Source organism: Eleutherodactylus coqui, chromosome 1 (genome assembly GCF_035609145.1).
Source record: "Eleutherodactylus coqui strain aEleCoq1 chromosome 1, aEleCoq1.hap1, whole genome shotgun sequence".
NCBI lineage: Eukaryota > Metazoa > Chordata > Amphibia > Anura > Eleutherodactylidae > Eleutherodactylus > Eleutherodactylus coqui.
The window spans coordinates 13,456,314-13,478,840 of NC_089837.1; the positions used below are offsets into that span (position 1 = coordinate 13,456,314).

The 22,527-nt window shown below is 43.9% G+C and overlaps 1 protein-coding gene across 1 annotated transcript; it reads left to right on the top strand.

Annotated features, from left to right (window-relative positions):
- On the top strand, positions 1-22,376 carry LOC136621764 (vomeronasal type-2 receptor 26-like). Its single transcript, XM_066597900.1, has 4 exons — positions 1-783; positions 9,428-9,652; positions 21,137-21,260; positions 21,475-22,376. Exons 1-4 carry the CDS (start codon positions 1-3, stop codon positions 22,374-22,376), a joined length of 2,034 nt encoding a protein of 677 aa, XP_066453997.1.
- The last annotated feature ends 151 nt before the right edge of the window (positions 22,377-22,527 follow it).

Here is a 22,527-nt window from a genome sequence, read left to right on the forward strand (position 1 = left end):
ATGGATCCTGCATTTACCAACAAGCTGCGGTTCCCTTATTTCTATCGCACAGTTCCTGAAGAGTCGGCTCAGTATGAAGCTGTTGTTCTGCTACTGAAGCATTTTGGCTGGAGCTGGGTGGGGATAGTGACGTTAGACGATGAGAGCAGCCGACGAGCCGGCATGGAGCTGTACAATGTGATAACACAGAGCGGCATCTGTGTAGCTTATATAGAATCTGTCAGTAATTATCGTTTTATGATCTCCTCTGTGGCCGACAGGAAGGTGTTGTATCACATCTGGAAGACCCATTGTGACGTTATTTTATTTGTTGGTTCCTCACATGGCTTACGTATATTGAACTGTATATTGTCTCACTTCTTCAATGCCAGGAAAGTTGTAATCGTACTCTCATCTATTGTTCTAAAAGCATTAACTGAATACACTACATTACGTAGATCTTTCCAGCTCGCTGTTCATGAAGGAAGAATCCCAGGATTAAAGGAACATTTACTGACAGCCGGTCCTCTAAAATATCCGGAGGCTGAGTTAATGTTTGATGTATGGAAAGAGTATTTTTTTTGTTGTGTTGGAATTGATGACTTATGGAGGCCGTGTAATGAAAGTGCTGTTCTCAGTAATGTAGATCGCTCTCTGTATGATGTGGACAATTTCCGATACACATTCAGTGTGTACTCTGCAGTGTATATTGTGGCTTATGCCTTACATCATCTGATTTACCCATATAAAAGACAGGAACAACCCAAATTATTTAATATCCAAAGGGAAAAGGATTCCTGGAAGGTGAGAGCTCCAGTTCTGAGATTATATCAATGTTAATTATTTATATTTAACCCCTTTGTGACAAGTGATATCAGTTGGAGGCAGATGCTGATCCTGCACAGTGACAGGTATATCTATCAATGCCCAGTGTACCTGTAAGATCCTGACAGGAGGGCAACTGTGATCCCTTGGTTTGCTTCCGCTGCAACCATAAGGAACCAATATAACTCCTGGCACCTTATAAATCACAAATCTTGATGAAAATGGCACCACAAAAATTTGATAGAGAAAAAGTAGCTCAATTTATTATATAATAGGTACCACAAGCAATGAGATCACAAAGTGCTACTCATGTGTAGGAGGGTATGGCCAACCAGCTGGGGTGGTAGTGTGAGCAACAGGCCACAGGACAGGAAACCAGAGTTATTGGACTGTTTGCTGGTTCTTGTTCCCAGGAGGCTCCCAAGTAAGGGGCATGCAGGCCAGAGGTCAAAGGACATACAGGCAGACACCACACACTACAATGCTGAAGAAACTTTTAATGAAGATAATGAAGGCAAATAGTAACTCAACCCTGAATGCGAGTTGTGCTCCATTCGAGTTGTAATGTTAATGAAACAACAAACAATACTTCAGGTAACTTCACTTGAGGCTCAGCAGCATTTAGTAAAGCAGCAGAGATGAGGTGTTCAGCGATCCAGACAGCGTTCTTTTGTTTATCATTAGTCCAGTTCAATAAACAGTCCCCTTGTAGAGGTGTTCATGTCTTCCATATGAATGCAGAGCTGGGGTGTCGGGCCATGTGGTAGCAGATTATCTGCTTGGAGTGATGGAGAAGGTAGAAGAGAATTGCTGCTAGAGCAGAAAAAACCTCTGCGCTCTCCAACTCTTATGTCAAAGAAATTATTTATTACCCCATACTGGGGGAAATAAAATCACAAAATAGCTTTACAAGCTTTACCAGTAAACTGAAAAAAAGGCTGAGTGATTCAAGCCAAGCTCCCGGCTAGGACAATGCAACGCGTTTCTGCGCACATATGGCGCCTTTATCAAGCATTACAAACATCATCTATATATATAAAACTAGCTGATATACCCGACTTCGCCCGAGTTAATTTGGTACTGGTGTTTATCTGGTGTTCACACGGAAAATCTTATGAAGTCGTGGTTACTTTAGAGATACTGAGGAAAAACATATGTTCACCATTTTGCATAGTTCTCTGCGTTACCCAGGAAATACCACGGGGAGGTAACCATGCAACGTTTCCTTCATATAAAATGACATCAGGAAGTGAGAGAATTAGATTACGTACATAAAATTTGGACACTAATTCTTTTGGGCTTAGAATTGAATAATCGAGTTGGGACCCATTAACTTTTCATATTTATGACACAATCAATGCTTGTGCCAAATTTCATGTTTCTATGACATTGGGAAGTGAGAGATTTAGATTATGTACGTAAAATTTGGACGCTAATTCTTTTGCGCATAGAATTGAATAATCGACTTGGGACCCATTAGCTTTTCCTATTTATGACATAATCAATGCTCGTGCCAAATTTCCCGTTTCTATGACACCGGAAAGTGAAAATATTACATTCCGCACGTAAAATTTGGACGCTAATTCTTTAGTGCATAGAATTGAATAATGGAGCTGGGACCCATTAGCTTTTCCTATTTATGACGTAATCAATGCTCGTACCAAATTTCCCATTTCTATGACACCGGAAACTGAGAAAATTAGCTTCCGTACGTAAAATTTGGACGCTAATTTTTTGCGCATAGAATTGAATAATGGAGTTGGGACCCATTAGCTTTTACTATTTATGACATAATCAATGCTCGTGCCAAATTTCCTGTTTCTATGACACCGGAAAGTGAAAAAATTACATTCCGCACGTAAAATTTCGACGCCAATTCTTTTGCGCTAGAATTGAATAATCAAGTTGGGACCTAATAACTTTTCCTATTTATGATATAATCAATGCTCGTGCCAAATTTCATGTTTCTATGACACCAGAAAGTGAGAAAATTAGATTCTGTACGTAAAATTTGGACGCTAATTCTTTTGCGCATAGAATTGAATAATCTAGTTGGGACCCATTCGCTTTTCCTATTTATGACATAATCAATGCTCGTGCCAAATTTCCCGTTTCTATGACACCGGAAAGTGGGAAAATTACATTCCGCACGTAAAATTTGGACGCTAAATCTTTTGCGCATAGAATTGAATAATGGAGTTGGGACCCATTAGCTTTTCCTATTTATGACATAATCAATGCTCGTGCCAAATTTCCTGTTTCTATGACACCGGAAAGTGAAAAAATTACATTCCGCACGTAAAATTTGGACGCTAATTCTTTAGTGCATAGAATTGAATAATGGAGTTGGGACCCATTAGCTTTTCCTATTTATGACATAATCAATGCTCGTGCCAAATTTCCTGTTTCTATGACACCGGAAAGTGAAAAAATTACATTCCGCACGTAAAATTTGGACGCTAATTCTTTAGTGCATAGAATTGAATAATGGAGTTGGGACCCATTAGCTTTTCCTATTTATGACATAATCAATGCTCGTGCCAAATTTCCTGTTTCTATGACACCGGAAAGTGAAAAAATTACATTCCGCACGTAAAATTTCGACGCCAATTCTTTTGCGCTAGAATTGAATAATCAAGTTGGGACCTAATAACTTTTCCTATTTATGATATAATCAATGCTCGTGCCAAATTTCATGTTTCTATGACACCAGAAAGTGAGATAATTAGATTCCGTACGTAAAATTTCGACTCCAATTCTTTTGCGCTAGAATTGAATAATCTAGTTGGGACCCATTCGCTATTCCTATTTATGACATAATCAATGCTCGTGCCAAATTTCCCGTTTCTATGACACCGGAAAGTGGGAAAATTACATTCCGCACGTAAAATTTGGACGCTAAATCTTTTGCGCATAGAATTGAATAATGGAGTTGGGACCCATTAGCTTTTCCTATTTATGACATAATCAATGCTCGTGCCAAATTTCCCGTTTCTATGACACCGGAATGTGAGAAAATTTGATTCCGTACGTAAAATTTGGACGCTAATTCTTTTGCGCATTGAATTGAATAATCGAGTTGGGACCCATTAGCTTTTCCTATTTATGACATAATCAATGCTCGTGCCAAATTCCCTGTTTCTATGACACTGGAAAGTGAAGAAATTACATTCCGCACGTAAAATTTGGACGCTAATTCTTTTGCGCTAGAATTGAATAATCGAGTTGTGACCTATAAACTTTTCCTATTTATGACATAATCAATACTCGTGCCAAATTTCGTGTTTCTATGACACCGGATAGTGAAAAAAATTACATTCCGCACGTAAAATTTGGACGCTAATTCTTTAGTGCATAGAATTGAATAATGGAGTTGGGACCCATTAGCTTTTCCTATTCATGACATAATCAATGCTCGTGCCAAATTTCACGTTTCTATGACACCGGAAAGTGAAAAAAATTACATTCTGCACGTAAAATTTGGACGCTAATTATTTTGCGCATAGAATTAAATAATGGAGTTGGGACCCATTAGCTTTTCCTATTTATGACATAATCAATTCTCGTGCCAAATTTCCTGTTTCTATGACACCGGAAAGGGAAGAAATTAGATTCCGTACGTAAAATTTTGACGCCAATTCTTTTGCGCATAGAATTGAATAATCGAGTTGGGACCCATTAGCTTTTCCTATTTATGACATAATCAATGCTCGTGCCAAATTTTAAGTTTCTAAGGCATTGGGAAGTGACAGATTTAGATTATGTACGTAAAATTTCGACGCCAATTCTTTTGCGCTAGAATTGAATAATCGAGTTGGGACCCAATTACTTATCCTATTTTGGAGATAATCTATGCTCGTGCCAAAATTCATGTTTCTAGGACATTGGGAAGTTGGAGAACTTTTCGGCGAGTCAGTCAGTCAGTCAGTGAGGGCTTTCAGCTTTATATATATAAATTGAATGTATGCGTGTCTGTGTGTCTGTCTGTGTGTGTGTCTGTCTGTATGCGTGTCTGTGTGTCTGTTTGTCTGTGTGTCTGCGTGTCTGTGTGTCTGTCTGTGTGCGTGTCTGTTTGTCCTTTATGCGCTACTATACCATTCATCCGATCGCCATGAAACTTTAGGAAGTTGTTGAGTACACTCCTGGGAAGATTATAGACATAGTACAACTATCCTACGATAAATGGCGCGTGCGCGAGCGTCGTCGACGGTTACGACCCCCCACGTAGATCGTTCGATTTCCATCATTGCCACTAATTCTCTCACTTCCTGATGTCGTAGAAACATAAAATTTGGCATGAGCATTGATTATGTCATAAATAGGAAAAGCTAATAGGTCCCAACTCGATTATTCAATTCTATGCGCAAAAGAATTAGCGCCCAAATTTTACGTACGGAAAATCTAATTTTCTCGCTTCCCAATGTCATAAAAAATTGATTTTTGGCACGAGCATTGATTATGTCATAAATAGGAAAAGCTAATGGGTCCCAACTCGATTGTTCAACTCTAAGCGCCAAAGAATTAGCGCCCAAATTTTACGTACGGAATCTAATTTTCTCGCTTCCCAATGTCATAGAAACTTGAGTGGAACAGGTTACCCTGGGAGGTAGGGAGTTTTCCTTCAATGGAAGCGTTCAAACAAAGGCTAGAAAAATATCTGTCTGGGATGATTTAGTGATCCTGCACTGAGCAGGGGGTTGGACAAGATGACCCTGGAGGTTACTTCCAACTATGATTCTATGAGCGCAAGTGAGTGAGAATCACTTATTCATCTGAGTTGCTTGGTTTCAGCTCACCTAAAAACCAAGTAAGTTTTTTTTTTACTTTTGTATTCCCTTCCAAAAAAGTTATAAACATAAATACCACGTCATAAACATTCCAAATCTTTGCCTTATAAAAGCATATGTTACCATGCTAAGAACAAGCTCTCGCACAGCTGATATAGGAAAAAAATACAAGCACAGCCCTCAGAATGGGATGAGAAAGAAACAATAGATTCCTGAGGTTGATAATGCTGGAATAGGCGTGGCCCTAAAGGGGTTGTCCACTCATACACTGAGATGATTTCTGCAGGAAATAGACAGCTCCGTTCTTATAGAAGTGATCTGGTTTGGTATTGCGGGAAAAATTACCTTTCTTTTCAATAGAAATTAGGTTTGCAATAAAAAGCCTGACCACTGCAGTAAGAACAGAGCTGTCTCCTTCCTGCAGAAACCAATTCAGTGCATGAGGGAATTGACCTGGCGAACTCGCCAATCTACTGTTGATGATTTGTCCTGAGTAAAGACTATAAATATTTTACAACTGGACAACTCATTTAAAGAAGCTTTGTCTGTAAAAAAAAAACCTGTTTAAAATAACAGACTAAAGCATACTCACCTCTTAGGGACCCAGGACACAGTTGACAGCCAGCATTGAAGGTTGCTTTGGGGTAGACAGGCTGGATGGTAGCACATGACTGCTGTAGCTAAAAAGAGGTTGCAGTGTCATGTTCCCAAACTGAATTCCAGAAGCTTTGACTGTGAACCTGCAGCCTCTGATTGGCCCCAGCGATCACATGTTTCCACCCAGTCTGTGTCCCAGGGCCCCAGGAGAGGTGAATAGATCCTGTTTGTTATTTTAGGCAGGGGGACGGTATTTTGTGTTACTAACAAAACCCCTTTAAAGGGTTAATTTGGAAGAAAAAAGTAAATACATTGCTGGTAGTAAGAAGTCAGTAAATGAGGCCATTGCACAGAATGTAGTGGAAGGATATTGCAGTGGAAGGCATTTGGCATGTTTAGAATCTACTGTAGCTTCACTTAGCAAACTTCTTGAAGAGACTCTGTCAACTACTTTTAGCCCCATGAGCAAAGCTTATGGGCTTAAAATGGGTGACCGGTGGAGTCGAAGGATGAAAATATACTTACCTCCCCCATCGTTCCCCCGATGGGAGCGATGAAATCTGCAGTGCATTGAGCTGCGCTGCTTTGTAGTCCGCTCATTATTAAATTAAAAGGGGCAGAGTGGAGGTTTTCATTGCTTACATTAGGGTCACAAATAGAGATGAGCGAGCACGCTCATCCAAGCTTGATGCTCGTTCGAGCATTAGCATACTCGAAAGTACTCGTAACTTGAGCGAGCACCAAGTGCCCGAGAAAATTGTGGTGCTCGGGTGCCCGAGAAAATTTCACACTCTCCTCCCCACAGGTTTATTTTTTGCTAAAATGTATGCAAAATAGTATTTTGCATACAATTTAGCAAAAAATAGACAGTGTAAAGTGAGTACAGTCTTGTTATATTGTGCGGATGGACAGGACACACACTAAATTGTTTTCAAAGGAGCTGTGGCTGCTGCCAGCGGCTCCATTGAAGACAATGGTCTGCCGGCACCCCTGAATTGTTTTTCATGGAAGGGCTTTACATATAAACCCTTCCCTGGAAAACAATAATTTTAGTGTAAAAAAATTAATAAATAAATAAAAAAATCCTTACCTCTTCACCGCTGCCGTGTCCCCCGCGGGGAAACAGAACACATCTGCCGCATGCAGCAGATGTTTCCTTCATTCCCGTTAGTAAAAAGAATTCTCTGCTGATGCATTTGCCACATCAATCATTCATTAGGAATGAATGACAGAGGAGAGTTGCCTGTGATTGGCTGAGGACAGAGCTGTCTGTGATTTTAAATCCCCACCTGCTGATAGATCAGCACTACAGAGACGGGGACAGCGGAGAAAAGACAAGGCTGAGCCCCGGCAGCTGAAGGGAGGTGAGTATGTATTTTTTTTTTTTTTTTTTTACACTTCTTTTACTGTTTTTTCAGAGAAGGGCTTATATTTAAACGCCTTCCCTGAAATCCAATGACAGGGAGACGGCAGCAGAATCCTGCGGTAGGAAATTGAAGAATTCCTCTGCTGCATCTGTCACAGATGTGGCAGGTGCAGCAGCAGGGAATTCTTTTTACTAGCGGGAATGAAGGAAACATTTGCTGCTTGCGGCAGATGTGTTCTGCATCCCCGTGGGGGACACGGCAGCGGCAGAGATGTAAGGTTTTTTTTTATTTTTCTATTTTTTTATCCTAAAATTATTGTTTTTCAGAGAAGGGCTTATATGTAATGCCCTTCCATGAAATACAATTTAGGGGTTCCGGCAGACCATTGTTTTTAATGGAGCCGCCAGCAGCAGCTGTGGGTTCATTCAAAAATGCTCGAGGCTTCCATTGACTACAATGGGGTTTGTTACTCGAAACAAGCTCAGCTCGAGTAACGAGCACTCGAGCATTTTGGTGCTCGCTCATCTCTAGTCACAAATAAAGATGAGCGAGCGTACTCAGAAAAGCACTACTCGCTCGAGTAATTTGCTCTATCCGAGTATCGCTGTGCTCGTCCCTGAAGATTTGGGTGCCGCTGCGGCTGACAGGTGAGTCGCAGCGGGGAGCAGTGGAGAGCGGGCGGGAGAGAGGGAGAGAGAGATCTTACCTCCGTTCCTCCCCGCTCTCCCCTGCAGCTCCCCGCTCCGTACCGGCACCCGAATCTTCAGGGACGAGCACAGCGATACTCGGATAAAGCAAATAGTGCTTTTCCGAGTACGCTCGCTCATCTCTAGTCACAAACTTTCAGTTCATTGGCTTAGCTTACAGGAATAATAGTAAGTAACAGATTCAATTTTAAAAACATTAATCTCAACTATTTTCATAAACTCCAGTTACTTATCGATTCAGCAGCAAAATAAAAAAAGATTGGGATAAAATTAAGTGTACTTTTACACAGGTCCATAGTTGGCTGAGAAATATCTCCAAATAGTTATTATAGATGCTTGTTTCCCACCACAAACACAGGACCCAACAGGGCAAGTGAGCGAGAATCGCTTACTCATCTGAGTTGCTTGGTTTTCAGCTCACCTAAAGTCCAAGCAACTGTTGAGCCATGTCAACAGACCACCATTCATCTATGAACAACTGCCTGTTTCATCTGAATGGAGGCGGTTAGCCAGAAAAGATCTCTTACATGCTCCAACTTCATTCAGTGAGCAAAAGGAATATATCCTGGCTCCCTATCTCTGCAACACATCATGAGAAGCAGAAGCATGGAGGACATTATACAGCAGTACTGAGCAGTATGACTGTGAATCCAGAGCAGAGGTGATAAAATAGAAGCTGCAGCAGCAATGAATCTGTATATCTCTCTGTCATACTTCACTCCTGCTTTCTGGTCTGTTTTTTCTCCATAGCCTTCAATTGCAGCATGCAATCTGAGGTCTCAGTGAAGCTGATCAGCTGTCTCCTCTCTGGTTAGGGATTTGGTCAGTGAATTCGGAGAGCCTAAGCAGTTAAGGAGGCAAGGGGAGAGGAGAGGTGTCTAATAAGTGGAGATAAAGGCATCCTTCTGTAATAAGGTGTATTGGAAAGCTGTTTTTCATATTTCCCTGTACTACTGATTTATGGAAAGTTGTTTACAATCAGATATTCACTGTAACTGAGAACCAAACATTTAGTGTTAATAAGAAGTCCTTCATGTAGGTTACTCTGTCTGTATATTTCACTCTCTTACATGATGATAAATGTGGATTTTGATCACAATTAGTTTCTAGATTTTCTGTCTTTCTAAAGTTTGAACCAGCCCTTCATCTCATTTATTCTTTGTAGTTGAATCGTTATATGAAGGGAATTCATGTTATGACTCCTGGGGGAGAATTGATTTACCTGGATGATAAAGGAAATGGTCCTGTAAGATTTGATCTGGTAAATTATAATGTACATTCTAACGGTACTGTGGAGAAACATCTAGTCGGACACTTCCATGAAGACAATGGTCATCGGCAGTTTACCATTAATGACAGTTTAATCCTTTGGAATTCACAACTTCTCCAGGTGATAACAGGGTTTTCCTGTTTCAGCAGTCAACACATAGAGAAAATTGCTGTTAACTATTGTAAGCAGAGAAGCCTGGGACATAACCCCTAATGAATATTCATGAGCAGCTATTTTATTAAAACACATTAGGAAGATCACAATATAAGATTTACAACATACTTACCCCCATATAGTGTAGGATCTGCAGGCTTTGTTTTTTGCAAATAATCTACAAAAGAACTTTTGTTAATTTTATTTAGCTTTGTTTATCTTTTTGTCCCACAAGGTGTACTTTATTTTATTTGATTTGTGTTTTTCATCTTTTAAATGCATTTGGAATATTTTTGTATGGCAGCTGCTAAAAGCCGGGGCATAAAAAACGCACGTGCATCTGTTAGAGAAGACCTGTGACCCCACTGCCAGCGTCTCAGGGCAATCCCAGGAACTATGGGCTGTCCCATAAAATATCCAGCCCTGTACCAGCGACAAAGGACGAAGAGGAATTTTACTTTTGTTTATGCCAGATTTCTATTTATTGAAGCATGACAGAGGTTCAATAAAATCTGAGTTAAATATTCATTTCATCCAACCATGGAGGAAGGTTACAATTACAATAAACAATCCGCAACTCCATATTTTTACAGCTCTTGGCATTAGATCCGATGGATGCCAGAACCATGTCTTGATTAGGTGGCTTAATAAGGGCTTAAATACACATTTAAACATATTTGAATTAAAAAAGACAACAGAATAAAACTATCTTTTAGGTGATACATAGAGATGAGCGAGCGTACTCTTCCGAGCTTGATGCTCGTTCGAGTATTAGGGTGTTCGAGATGCTCGTTACTCGAGACGAGCACCACGCGATGTTCGAGTTACTTTCACTTTCTTCTCTGAGAAATTTGCGCGCTTTTCTGGCCAATAGAAAGACAGGGAAGGCATTACAACTTCCTCCTGTGACGTTCCAGCCCTATACCACCCCCCTGCAGTGAGTGGTTGGGGAGATCAGGTGACACCGAAGTATTAAAATCTGCCCCGCCCGCGGCTCGCCACAGATGCATGCTGACAGAGATCAGGGAAAGTGCTTCTGATGCTGCTGTAGCTGCTATAGGGAGAGTGTTAGGTGTTATTTTAGTCTTCAAGAACCCCAACGGTCCTTCTTAGGGCCACATCTGACCGTGTGCAGTACTGTTGAGGCTGCTTTTAGCAGTGTTGCACAATTTTGTTTTTTTGTTTATCGGGCGTGCAGACCATTGCATCCTCAGTCTGCAGTCATTGTATAGGGTATAGGGGCAGTACTGGGGAGGCAGGGACAGTGGGAAAGGTGAAGGAGATATACTGTCTATATAGGCAGTGGGCTTTTTCAAAAAAATTGGGGAAAAATACTATATTTGGGCTGCCTGTGACCGTCTTCAGTGTAATGCGTGTCTGCGGGGGGGTAGTAGTAATAATTAATCCGCAGCTAAGCGTTATAGCAGGCTTGCGCATAATTGTTTCCTGGCTCTGCTGTGCCCGTTACATCTCGGCCATCATACCGCCAGAGGGAAACAGTATACATAATATACGCTGCATACAGGGTCTGTCTGGTGTTTCACCTCACCATTTAAAAAAATAGAAGCAAAATACTTAAGGCCTACCACTGGCCTTTGGCCACTTGACTGCTTCTTAGCTGTGAATTCCACTAGCTCAGTCATACGCACCTACATCTCACTACAGGCTTGCGCATAATTGTTTCCTAGCTCTGCTGTGCGTTCCGTCAGCCTCCAACCACAGGCCAATAAGCGGCACATTTAATTACAGCGTTCTGTTTCTGCTGTACTCGTAATACACCATGCTGAAGGGTAGGGGTAGGCTTAGAGGATGTGGACGCGGGCAAGGACGCGGAGGCCCAATTCAGGGTGTGGGCACAGGCCGAGCTCCTGATCCAGGTGTATCGCAGCCGACTGCTACGGGATTAGGAGAGAGACAAGTTTCGGGTGTCCCCAGATTCATCTCACAATTAATGGGTCCACGCGGCAGACCTTTATTAGAAACTGAGCAGTGTGAGCAGGTCTTGTCGTGGATGGCAGAAAGTGCATCCAGCAATCTATCGACCACCCAGACTTCTACGCCGTCCACTGCTGCAACTCTGAATCCTCTCACTGCTGCTCCTTCTTCCTCCCAGCCTCCTCACTCCATTAAAATGACACATTCTGAGGAGCAGGCAGACTCCCAGGAACTGTTCTCGGGCCCCTGCCCAGAATGGGCAGCAATGGTTCCTCTCCCACCGGAGGAGTTTGTTGTGACCGATGCCCAACCTTTGGAAAGTTCCCAGGGTCCGGGCGATGAGGCTGGGGACTTCCGGCAACTGTCTCAAGAGCTTTCAGTGGGTGAGGAGGACGATGACGATGAGACACAGTTGTCTGTCAGTGAGGTAGTAGTAATTTCAGTAAGTCCGAGGGAGGAGCGCACAGAGGATTCAGAGGAAGAGCAGCTGGACGATGAGGTGACTGACCCCACCTGGTTTACTAAGCCTACTGAGGACAGGTCTTCAGAGGGGGAGGCAAGTGCAGCAGCAGGGCAGGTTGGAAGAGGCAGTGCGGTGGCCAGGGGTAGAGGCAGGGCCAGACTGAATAATCCACCACTGAGAGTGCAGACGACCGACAAACTGTGGTGTGCAAAGTTTGTCGCGCCAAGATCAGCCGTGGAGCCACCACCACCAGCATGCGCAGACATATGATGTCCAAGCACCCCACAAGATGGGACGAAGGCCGTTCACCGCCTCCGGTTTGCACCACTGCATCTCCCCCTGTGCCCCAACCTGCCACTGAGATCCAACCCCCCCTCTCAGGACACAGGCATGACCGTCTCCCGGCCTGCACCCACACCCTCACCTCCGTTGTCCTCGGCCCCATGCAGCAATGTCTCTCAGCGCAGCGTCCAGCCGTCGCTAGCGCAACTGTTTGAGCGCTAGCGCAAGTACGCCGCCACGCACCCGCACGCTCAAGCGCTAAACGTGCACATAGCCAAATTGATCAGCCTGGAGATGCTGCCGTATAGGCTTGTGGAAACGGAGGCTTTCAAAAACATGATGGCGGCGGCGGCCCTGCGCTACTCGGTTCCCAGTCGCCACTACTTTTCCCGATATGCCGTCCCAGCCCTGCACGAGCACGTCTCCCGCAACATTGTACGCGCCCTTACCAACGCGGTTACTGCCAAGGTCGACTTAACAACGGACACGTGGACAAGCACAGGCGGGCAGGGCCACTATATCTCCCTGACGGCACATTGGGTGAATTTAGTAGAGGCTGGGACCGAGTCAGAGCCTGGGACCGCTCACATCCTACCCACCCCCGGAATTGCGGGCCCCAGCTCGGTGCTGGAATCTGCGGCGGTGTATGCTTCCTCCACTAAACCAGCATCCTCCTCCTCCTCCTCCTACGCAACCTCTGTCTCGCAATCAAGATGTGTCAGCAGCAGCACGTCGCTAGCAGTCGGTGTCGCGCGGTGTGGCAGCACAGCGGTGGGCAAGCGTCAGCAGGCCGTGCTGAAACTACTCAGCTTAGGAGAGAAGAGGCACACGGCCCACAAACTGCTGCAGGGTCTGACAGAGCAGACCGACCACTGGCTTTTGCCGCTGAGCCTTCAACCGGGCATGGTCGTGTGTGACAACGGCCGTAACCTGGTGGCGGCTCTGCAGCTTGGCAGCCTCACGCACGTGCCATGCCTGGCCCACGTCTTTAATTTGGTGGTTCAGCGCTTTCTGAAAAGCTACCTACGCTTGTCAGACCTGCTCGGAAAGGTGCGCCGGCACAGCGCACATTTCCGCAAGTCCAAGACGGACGCTGCCACCCTGCGGACCCTGCAACATCGGTTTAATCTGACAGTGCACCGACTGCTGTGCGACGTGCCCACACGGTGGAACTCTACGCTCCACATGTTGGCCAGGCTCTATGAGCAGCGTAGAGCTATAGTGGAATACCAACTCCAACATGGGCGGCGCAGTGGGAGTCAGCCTCCTCAATTCTTTAAAGAAGAGTGGGCCTAGTTGGCAGACATCTGCCAGGTCCTTGGAAACTTTGAGGAGTCTACCCAGATGGTGAGCGGGGATGCGGCAATCATTAGCGTCACCATTCCTCTGCTATGCCCCTTGAGAAGTTCCCTGCAAAGCATAAAGGCAGACGCTTTGCGCTCGGAAACGGAGGCAGGGGAAGACAGTATGTCGCTGGATAGTCAGAGCACCCTCATGTCTATATCTCAGCGCGTTTTGGAGGAGAAGGAGGAGGAGGAGGGGGAGGAGCATGAGGAGGAAGGGGAAGAGACAGCTTGGCCCACTGCTGAGGGTACCCATGCTGCTTGCCTGTCATCCTTTCAGCATGTATGGCCTGAGGAGGAGGAGCAGGAGGATCCTGAAAGTGATCTTCCTAGTGAGGACAGCCATGTGTTGCGTTCAGGTACCCTGGCACACATGGCTGACTTCATGTTGGGATCCCTTTCTCGTAACCATCGCGTTAGACGCATTCTGGCCACTATGGATTACTGGGTGTACACACTGCTCAACCCACTGTATAAGGAGAACCTTTCCACTCTCATACCCGAAGAGGAAAGGGGTTCAAGAGTGATGCTATACCACAGGACCCTGGTGGACAAACTGATGGTAAAATTCCCATCCGACAGCGCTAGTGACAGAAGGCGAAGTTCCGAGGGCCAGGTAGCAGGGGAGGCGCGGAGATCAGGCAGCATGTACAGCGCAGGCAGGGGAACATTCTCCAAGGCCTTTGCCAGCTTTATGGCTCCCCAGCAAGACTGTGTCACCGCTCGCCAGTCAAGGCTGAGTCGGTGGGAGCACTGTAAAAGGATGGTGAGGGAGTATGATCGCACGACTGTGCTCCGTGACGCCTCTGCTCCGTACAACTACTGGGTGTCGAAGCTGGACACGTGGCCTGAACTCGCGCTGTATGCCCTGGAGGTTTTGGCTTGCCCTGTGGCTAGCGTCTTGTCAGAGAGGGTGTTTAGTGCAGCTGGGGGAATCATCACGGACAAGCGTACCCGCCTGTCAACTGCCAGTGCCGACAGGCTTACACTCATAAAGGTGAACAAATCCTGGATTTCCCCAGACTTCTCTTCTCCACCAGCGGACAGCAGCGGTACCTAAACAATATGTAGGCTGCACCCGCGGATGGAAGCATCGTTCTCTATCATCATGAAAAACGGGGACCTCTTAGCTTCATCAATCTGTGTATTATATTCATCCTCCTCCTCCTGCTCCTCCTCCTGAAACCTCACGTAATCACGCCGAACTGGCAATTTTTCTTAGGCCCACAAGGCTCAGTCATATTACTTTTGTAAACAATGTTTATACGTTTCAATTCTCATTAAAGCGTTGAAACTTGCACCTGAACCAATTTTTAATTTAACTGGGCTGCCTCCAGCCCTAGTTACAAATTAAGCCACAGTAACCAAAGCGATTAATGGGTTTCACCTGCCCTCTTGGTTGGGCATGGGCAACTTTTCTGAGGTACATTAGTACTGTTGGTACACTAATTTTTTTGGGCCCTCGCCTACAGTGTAATCCTAGTAATTTTTATGGGCTTTGCCTGCACTCATGGTACAGCAAGGTGTGTGGGGTTGGCCTACACTTTTGCTACATAAATGTAACTGGGGCCTTGTCTATATTGCAACTACTGAAATGTGAAAGAGACTGTTATCTCCCTAAACTGCTGCAATGGGAATGTTACTGTGGCCTTTTTTGACTGCTACTACTACTGAAATGGAACTAATACTGTGCTCCCCCTATACTGCTGTTTCGGAATTGTTACTGGGGCCTGTCTTGACTGCCACTACTACTGAAATGGAACTAATACTGTGCTCCCCCTATACTGCTGCTTCGGAATTGTTACTGGGGCCTGTCTTGACTGCTACTATTACTGAAATGGAACTAAGACTGTGCTCCCCCTATACTGCTGCTTCGGAATTGTTACTGGGGCCTGTCTGGACTGCTACTACTACTGAAATGGAACTAATACTGTGCTCCCCCTATAATGCTGCTAGTGATATGTTACTGGGGCCTGTCCTAATGCTACTGCTGCAATGTTACTAATTTTGGGCTCTGCCTATACCGCTGCTAATGCTATGTCACTGGGGTGTGGAAACGGAGGCTTCCCAAAGACATGATGGTGGCGAGGCCATTTCCCACCAATGCGGTTACTGTTAAGGTGCATATAACCACGGACACGTGGAGAGGACACGTAGTGCCTCAAAAACATCCCCCTCCTCCTCCAACAATGAAAACATTCTTGGCAAATACCTTTGCATTGGTCCGTCTGGTGGCTGTCCAAGAATTTCACCTTTACCGACAAAACAAGAGAGCCCCCCCCCCCATTCCCCCGCCACGGCCCACTTAATACTAGCCACATTCCGAAAACCAACTAAATAAAACCGCGCTACTAGGTCCGCAGTCGCCACCACATTCCCACCAACGCGGTTACTGTTAGGGTACATATTACCAGTCTGACTGGGGCATGCACTGTGGGCCAAAGCACACCTGTATTGTATGTGACGTTAGCTCTGCTGAGCAGGGCACTGCAATGGGATACATTTATGTGCCGCCGATGGGTTCCAGGGAGCCACCCATGCTGTGGGTCCACAGGGACTTCACATTAGGGAGTTGTACCTGCCAGTGTCTATGTATTAAAAACCCCGGTCAGACTGGGGCATGCAGTGTGGGCCGAAGCCCACCTGCATTTAATCGGAAGTAACCTCAGCTGTGCTGGGCAATGCAATGGGATATATTTATGTACCGCCGGTGGCTTCATGGGACCCGCCTATGCTGTCGGTCCACACGGAGTTGTAACTGCATGTGTCTACTTGTAAAGAACCCCAGTCTGACTAAGGCATGCAGTGTGGGCCAAAGCCCACCTGCATTAAACCTGACGTTACCTCAGCTGTGCTGGGCACTGCAATGGGATTTATTTATGTATAGCCGGTGGGTTCCAGGGAGCCACCCATGCTGTGGGTGCACACAGAATTCCCATTGTGGAGTTGTACCTGCCTGTGACTATTTATAAAAAAACCCTGGTCTGACTGGGGCATGCAGACACCTTGACAGAATGAATAGTGTGTGGCACATGGGTTCCCAATTGCTATGCCGACGTGTGCAGCTCCTGATGGAGGTGGCACAGGATTGGATTTCTCATTGCTTCTGTACAGCATTGTGGGATATCGCCCCCGCCCCTTTTAAAGAAGGTCGCTGCCTGGCCGTGCCAACCCTCTGTAGTGTGTGCCTGCGGTTCCTCTTCATGGCAGACGCACTTATAAATAGACATGAGGGTGGTGTGGCTATGAGGCCAGCGTGTGGCATGAGGGCAGCTGAAGGCTGCGCAGGGACACTTTGGTGTGCGCTGTGGACACTGGGTCGTGCGGGGGGGGGGGGGGGTTGGGCAGCATGTAACCCAGGAGAAGTGGCAGCGGAGTGTCATGCAGGCAGTGATTGTGCTTTGTTGGAGGTGGTGTGGTGCTTAGCTAAGGTATGCCTTGCTAATGAGGGTTTTTCAGAAGTAAAAGTTGTTGTGGGGGGGGGGGCACTCTTGCCGCTATTATGGCTTAATAGTGGGACCTGGGAACTTGAGATGCAGCCCAACATGTAGCCCCTCGCCTGCCCTATCCGTTGCTGTGTCGTTTCCTTCACTTTCTTGGGTTTTGCACATTTTCACAAATGAAAAAATTATCGAGCATCGGCGATATACAAAAATGCTCGGGTCGCCCATTGACTTCAATGGGGTTCGTTACTCGAAACGAACCCTCGAGCATCGCGAAAAGTTCAGCTCGAGTAACGAGCACCCGAGCATTTTGGTGCTCGCTCATCTCTAATGATCAATGCTCGTGCCAAATTTCAAGTTTCTATGACATTGGGAAGTGAGAGAATTAGATTCCATACGTAAAAGTTGGAGGCTAATTCTTTTGCGCTTAGAATTGAATAATCGATTTGGGACCTATTAAGTTTTCTTATATATGACATAATCAATGCTCGTGCCAAATTTCAAGATTCTATGACATTGTGAAGCGAGAAAATTAGATTCTGCACGTAAAATTTGGACACTAATTCTTTGGCGCTTAGAACTGAATAATCGCGTTGGGACCCATTAACTTTTCCTATTTATGATATAATCAATGCTCGTGCCAAATTACATCGGGAAGTGAGAGAATTAGATTCCGTACGTAAAATTTGGACGCTAATTCTTTTGCGCTTAGATTCGAATAATCGATTTAGGACCTATTAAGTTTTCTTATATATGACATAATCAATGCTTGTGCCAAATTTCAAGTTTCTATGATATTGGGAAGTGAGAGAATTAGATTCCGTATGTAAAATTTGGATGCTAATTCCTTTGCGCTTAGAATTGAATAATCGAGTTGGGACCCATTAGCTTTTCCTATTTATGACATAATCAATGCTTGTGCCAAATTTCAAGATTCTATGACATTGTGAAGCGAGAAAATTAGATTCTGCACGTAAAATTTGGACACTAATTCTTTGGCGCTTAGAATTGAATAATCAAGTTGGGACCCATTAAGTTTTTCTATTTATGATATAATCAATGCTCGTGCCAAATTTCATGTTTCAATGACATTGGGAAGTGAGAAAATTAGATTTCGCACGTAAAATTTAGACGCCAATTTTTTTGTACTTAGAATTTAATAATCGAGTTGGGACTCATTAACATTTCCTATTTATGACATAATCAATGCTTGTGCCAAATTACATCGGGAAATGAGAGAATTAGATTCTGTACGTAAAATTTGGACACTAATTCTTTTGCGCTTAGAATTCAATAATTGAGTTGGGACCCATTAACTTTTCCTATTCATGACATAATCAATGCTCGTGCCAAATTTCAAGTTTCTATGACACTGGAAAGTGAGAGAATTAGATTCTGTACATAAAGTTTGGACGTTAATTCTTTTGAGCTTAGAATTGAATAATCGAGTTGGGACACATTAGGCTTCGGATTTTTTACATGATCAATGCTCGTGCCAAATTTCAAGATTCTATGACATTGGGAAGTGAGAGAATTAGATTCCGTACGTATAATTTGGACGCTAATTCTTTTGCGCTTAGAATTGAATAATCGAGTTGGAACCCTTTAACTTTTCCTATTCATGACATAATCAATGCTCGTGCCAAATTACATCGGGAAGTGAGAGAATTAGAATCCGTACATAAAATTTGGACGCTAATTTTTTGGCGTTTAAAATTGAATAATCGAGTTGGGACCCATTAGCATTTCCTATTTTTGACATTATCAATGCTCATGCCAAATTTCAAGTTTCTATGACATTGGGAAGTGAAAGAATAAGATTCCGTACGTAAAATTTGGATGCTAATTCTTTTGCGCTAGAATTGAATAATTAAGTTGGGACCCATTAACTTTTCCTATTCATGACATAATCAATGCTCGTGCCAAATTTCAAGTTTCTATGACATCGGGAAGTTGGAGAATTAGATTCCGTATGTAAAATTTGGACGCTAATTATTTTGCGCTTAGAATTGAATAATCGAGTTGGAACCCATTAGCTTTTCCTATTTATGACATAATCAATGCTCGTGCCAAATTTCATGTTTCTACGACATTAGGAAGTAAGAGAATTAATGGCAATGATGGAAATTGAACAATGTACGTGGGGGGGGGCGTAACTGTCGACGACGCTCACATGCACGCCATTTATCATAGGATAGATGTGCTATGCCAGTAATCTTCCTAGAAGTGTACTCAACAACTTCCCAAAGTTTTATGGCGATGGGATGAATGGTGTAGTAATGCATAACGGACAGACGACAGACATACATACATTTTTATATGTATAGATGACATCAGGAAGTGAGAGAATTAGATTCTGTACATAAAATTTGGACACTAATTCTTTTGCGCTTAGAATTGAATAATCAAGTTTGGACCCATTAGCTTTTCCTATTTATGACATAATCAATGCTCGTGCCAAATTTCAAGTTTTTATGACTTTGGGAAGTGAGAGAATTAGATTCCGTACGTAAAATTTGGACGCTTATTCTTTTGCGCTTTGAACCGAATAATCGAGTTGGGACCAATTAACTTTTCATATTTATGACATAATCAATGCTCGTGCCAAATTTCAAGTTTCTATGACTTTGGGAAGTGAGAGAATTAGATTCCGTATGTAAAATTTGGACGCTAAATCTTTTGCACTTAGAATTGAATAATCGAGTTGGGACCTAATAACTTTTCCTATTTGTGACATAATCAATGCTCGTGCCAAATTTCAAGTTTCTATGACATGGGGAAGTGAAAGAATTAGATTCCGTACGTAAAATTTGGACGCTAATTCTTTTGCACTTAGAATTTAATAATCGAGTTGGGACCCATTAACTTTTCCTATTTATGACATAATCAATGCTCTACGACATCGGGAAGTGAGAGAATTAGTGGCAATGATGGAAATCGAAAGATCTACGTGGGGGGGGGGGGGGGGGCTAACTGTCGACGACGCTTGCACGCGTGCCCTTTATCATAGGATAGATGTGCTATGCCAGTAATCTTTCCAGGAGTGTACTCAACAACTTCCCAAAGTTTCATGGCGATCGGATGAATGGTGTAGTAGTGCATAAAGGACAAACAGACAGACAGACACACACACACAGACACGCCTACATTCAATTTTATATATATAGATAGATTAACTGCACATTTAAGTGGATGTCGTTTGAAAGGAAACAGCTTGTTCACTCATTCCAATAATTAATTGCTATGTCCTGAAGTACCCTAAATAAGGATCAACCTGTCATGTCCGATATGAGCGTAATTCACACCATACCCAGGACAGCACTAAAAGAAGAGGAATGCACACAAATGGACACTGAAACAGACTGAACAGTAAATGGGATTTGCGAGCAGACATCCAACAATGGCTGACGAATGCCAAAACATCTACCACAATTCGACAGATAGAAAAACTAATAAATATGATGTATCAGTTCAGATTTTTACCAAGATACTTAAGCTTATGAGGTCATGATAAGTGTCCTTGTAGTCTGGTGAGTCCCTAGTACAAGACAACTCAAACCCCAGGGAGTGCTGTCTGCAAGTGGGGCAATCATCTCAATAGAGACAGCCGTATACTGGAACCTATGGGCCTGGCTCACCATAGATGGTAAAAGGCATACAAGCAGAAGAAGACACTGTTTACACCAACAGACAAGGGGATCCCACTCAGAAGCGCATGCATGCAGTGACACCAAGCAAAACATGCATGACTCCATACACCAGGGTTCTGGGAGGGAATGAGGGAAATATAAATGGCCAGCACCCTCCAGCAAGGGCTGTTGGCATTCATGTGCAGCAGACTGCTGGTGAATGGCCGGCTGAAGTAATACACACCCAGCCAGCTCAAACTTCCCACACCTGATGAAAGGTGCTCTTGGAAACCCATAGAACTACAGGTCCAGGAGTACAACATGACACAACCATGGTAATTCTTCTTTTACCACAGATCCCGAGTTCTGCCTGTAGCGAAAGTTGCCTTCCAGGATACAGAAAAGTCCTATGGGAAGGAAAACAAAAATGCTGCTACTACTGCGTCCCCTGTGCAGAAGGAGAGATCTCCAACCAGACCAGTGAGTAACAGATATTTATCAGTTGTCTTGTGTTACTCTGTAAGGCTACTGATATTGATTATGTTAATATACAAGGTGTACCGAGTGTGATCATATAAAGATAATTTACATGATATGCAATCCTGTTAGCTGAGATGTAGTTGTGGTCTCATCTGCTGTAATATTTACTTATTTTTTATAGTAAGGATTAATCTAATCTAATTTGACTCTCCAGATATGGAGAGATGTTTGGAGTGTCCTGAAGACCGCTGGTCTAATGAGAGAAGAGACACCTGTATCCCGCGACCACTTGATTTCCTGTCCTATGAAGACACATTGGGATTATCTCTTGTTATTATCAATCTCTTCTTCTGTTTTGTGACTGTCGTTGTGTTGGGGATATATATAAAACACAAGGACACTTCAATAGTGAAAGCCAATAACCAGAACCTGAGCTACATCCTGCTCCTCTCTCTACTCTTCTCATTTCTATGTCCTCTCTTATTCATTGGACGGCCCACAAGGATCTCGTGTCTGCTTCGACAGGTGGGAACTGGGATCATTTGTAGTCTTGCAGTTTCTTCCATTTTAGCTAAAACTGTCACTGTAGTCTTGGCTTTTCATGCCATCCAACCTAGCAGAACACTAAAGAGGTGGTTGGGGAGACATTTGTCCACATCTCTACTCATTACTGGCACAACAGGAGAGGTTCTGATCTGTGTCTTCTGGTTGTCTTTCTCTCCACCATTCCCAGATTATAACACTGAGGTAGAGGTTGGGAAGATAATCTTACAATGTAATGAAGGATCTGTCAGTGCTTTCTACATGGTCCTAGGCTACATTGGATTTCTGGCTGTGTTGAGCTTTATTATAGCATTTCTAGCCAGGAAGCTTCCAGACGTCTTCAATGAGGCTCAGTACATCTCCTTCAGCATGCTGGTCTTCTGCAGTGTGTGGATTTCCTTCATCCCAGCCTATCTCAGCACCAAGGGGAAATACATGGTGGCTGTAGAAGTTTTTGCCATCTCAACTTCCAGTGCTGGATTTCTGGGCTGTATCTTCATCCCCAAATGTTACATCATCATACTGAGACCAGAGCTGAACACAAAGTTCAATAGAATTTTTGGTCAACGATAAAGGATAAATAGGACTAGACTTTTAGCTCCAGTAATGTAGTGGGAGGGGCTGATTTCTTATTAAACACATTTTTAGACCATGACTAATATAAAGAACTCAATTTCTGAAAAGCAAGTCTAAGGGTGACTACCCACTACAGTTTTTTTCACTG

Coding starts and splice junctions, on each gene's coding strand:
- LOC136621764 (XM_066597900.1), top strand. CDS start 1: ATGGATCCTGCATTTACCAACAAGCTGCGGTTCCCTTATTTCTATCGC. Junction 784..9,427: donor GGGAAAAGGATTCCTGGAAG/GTGAGAGCTCCA, acceptor TATTCTTTGTAG/TTGAATCGTTATATGAAGGG. Junction 9,653..21,136: donor GGAATTCACAACTTCTCCAG/GTGATAACAGGG, acceptor CTTTTACCACAG/ATCCCGAGTTCTGCCTGTAG.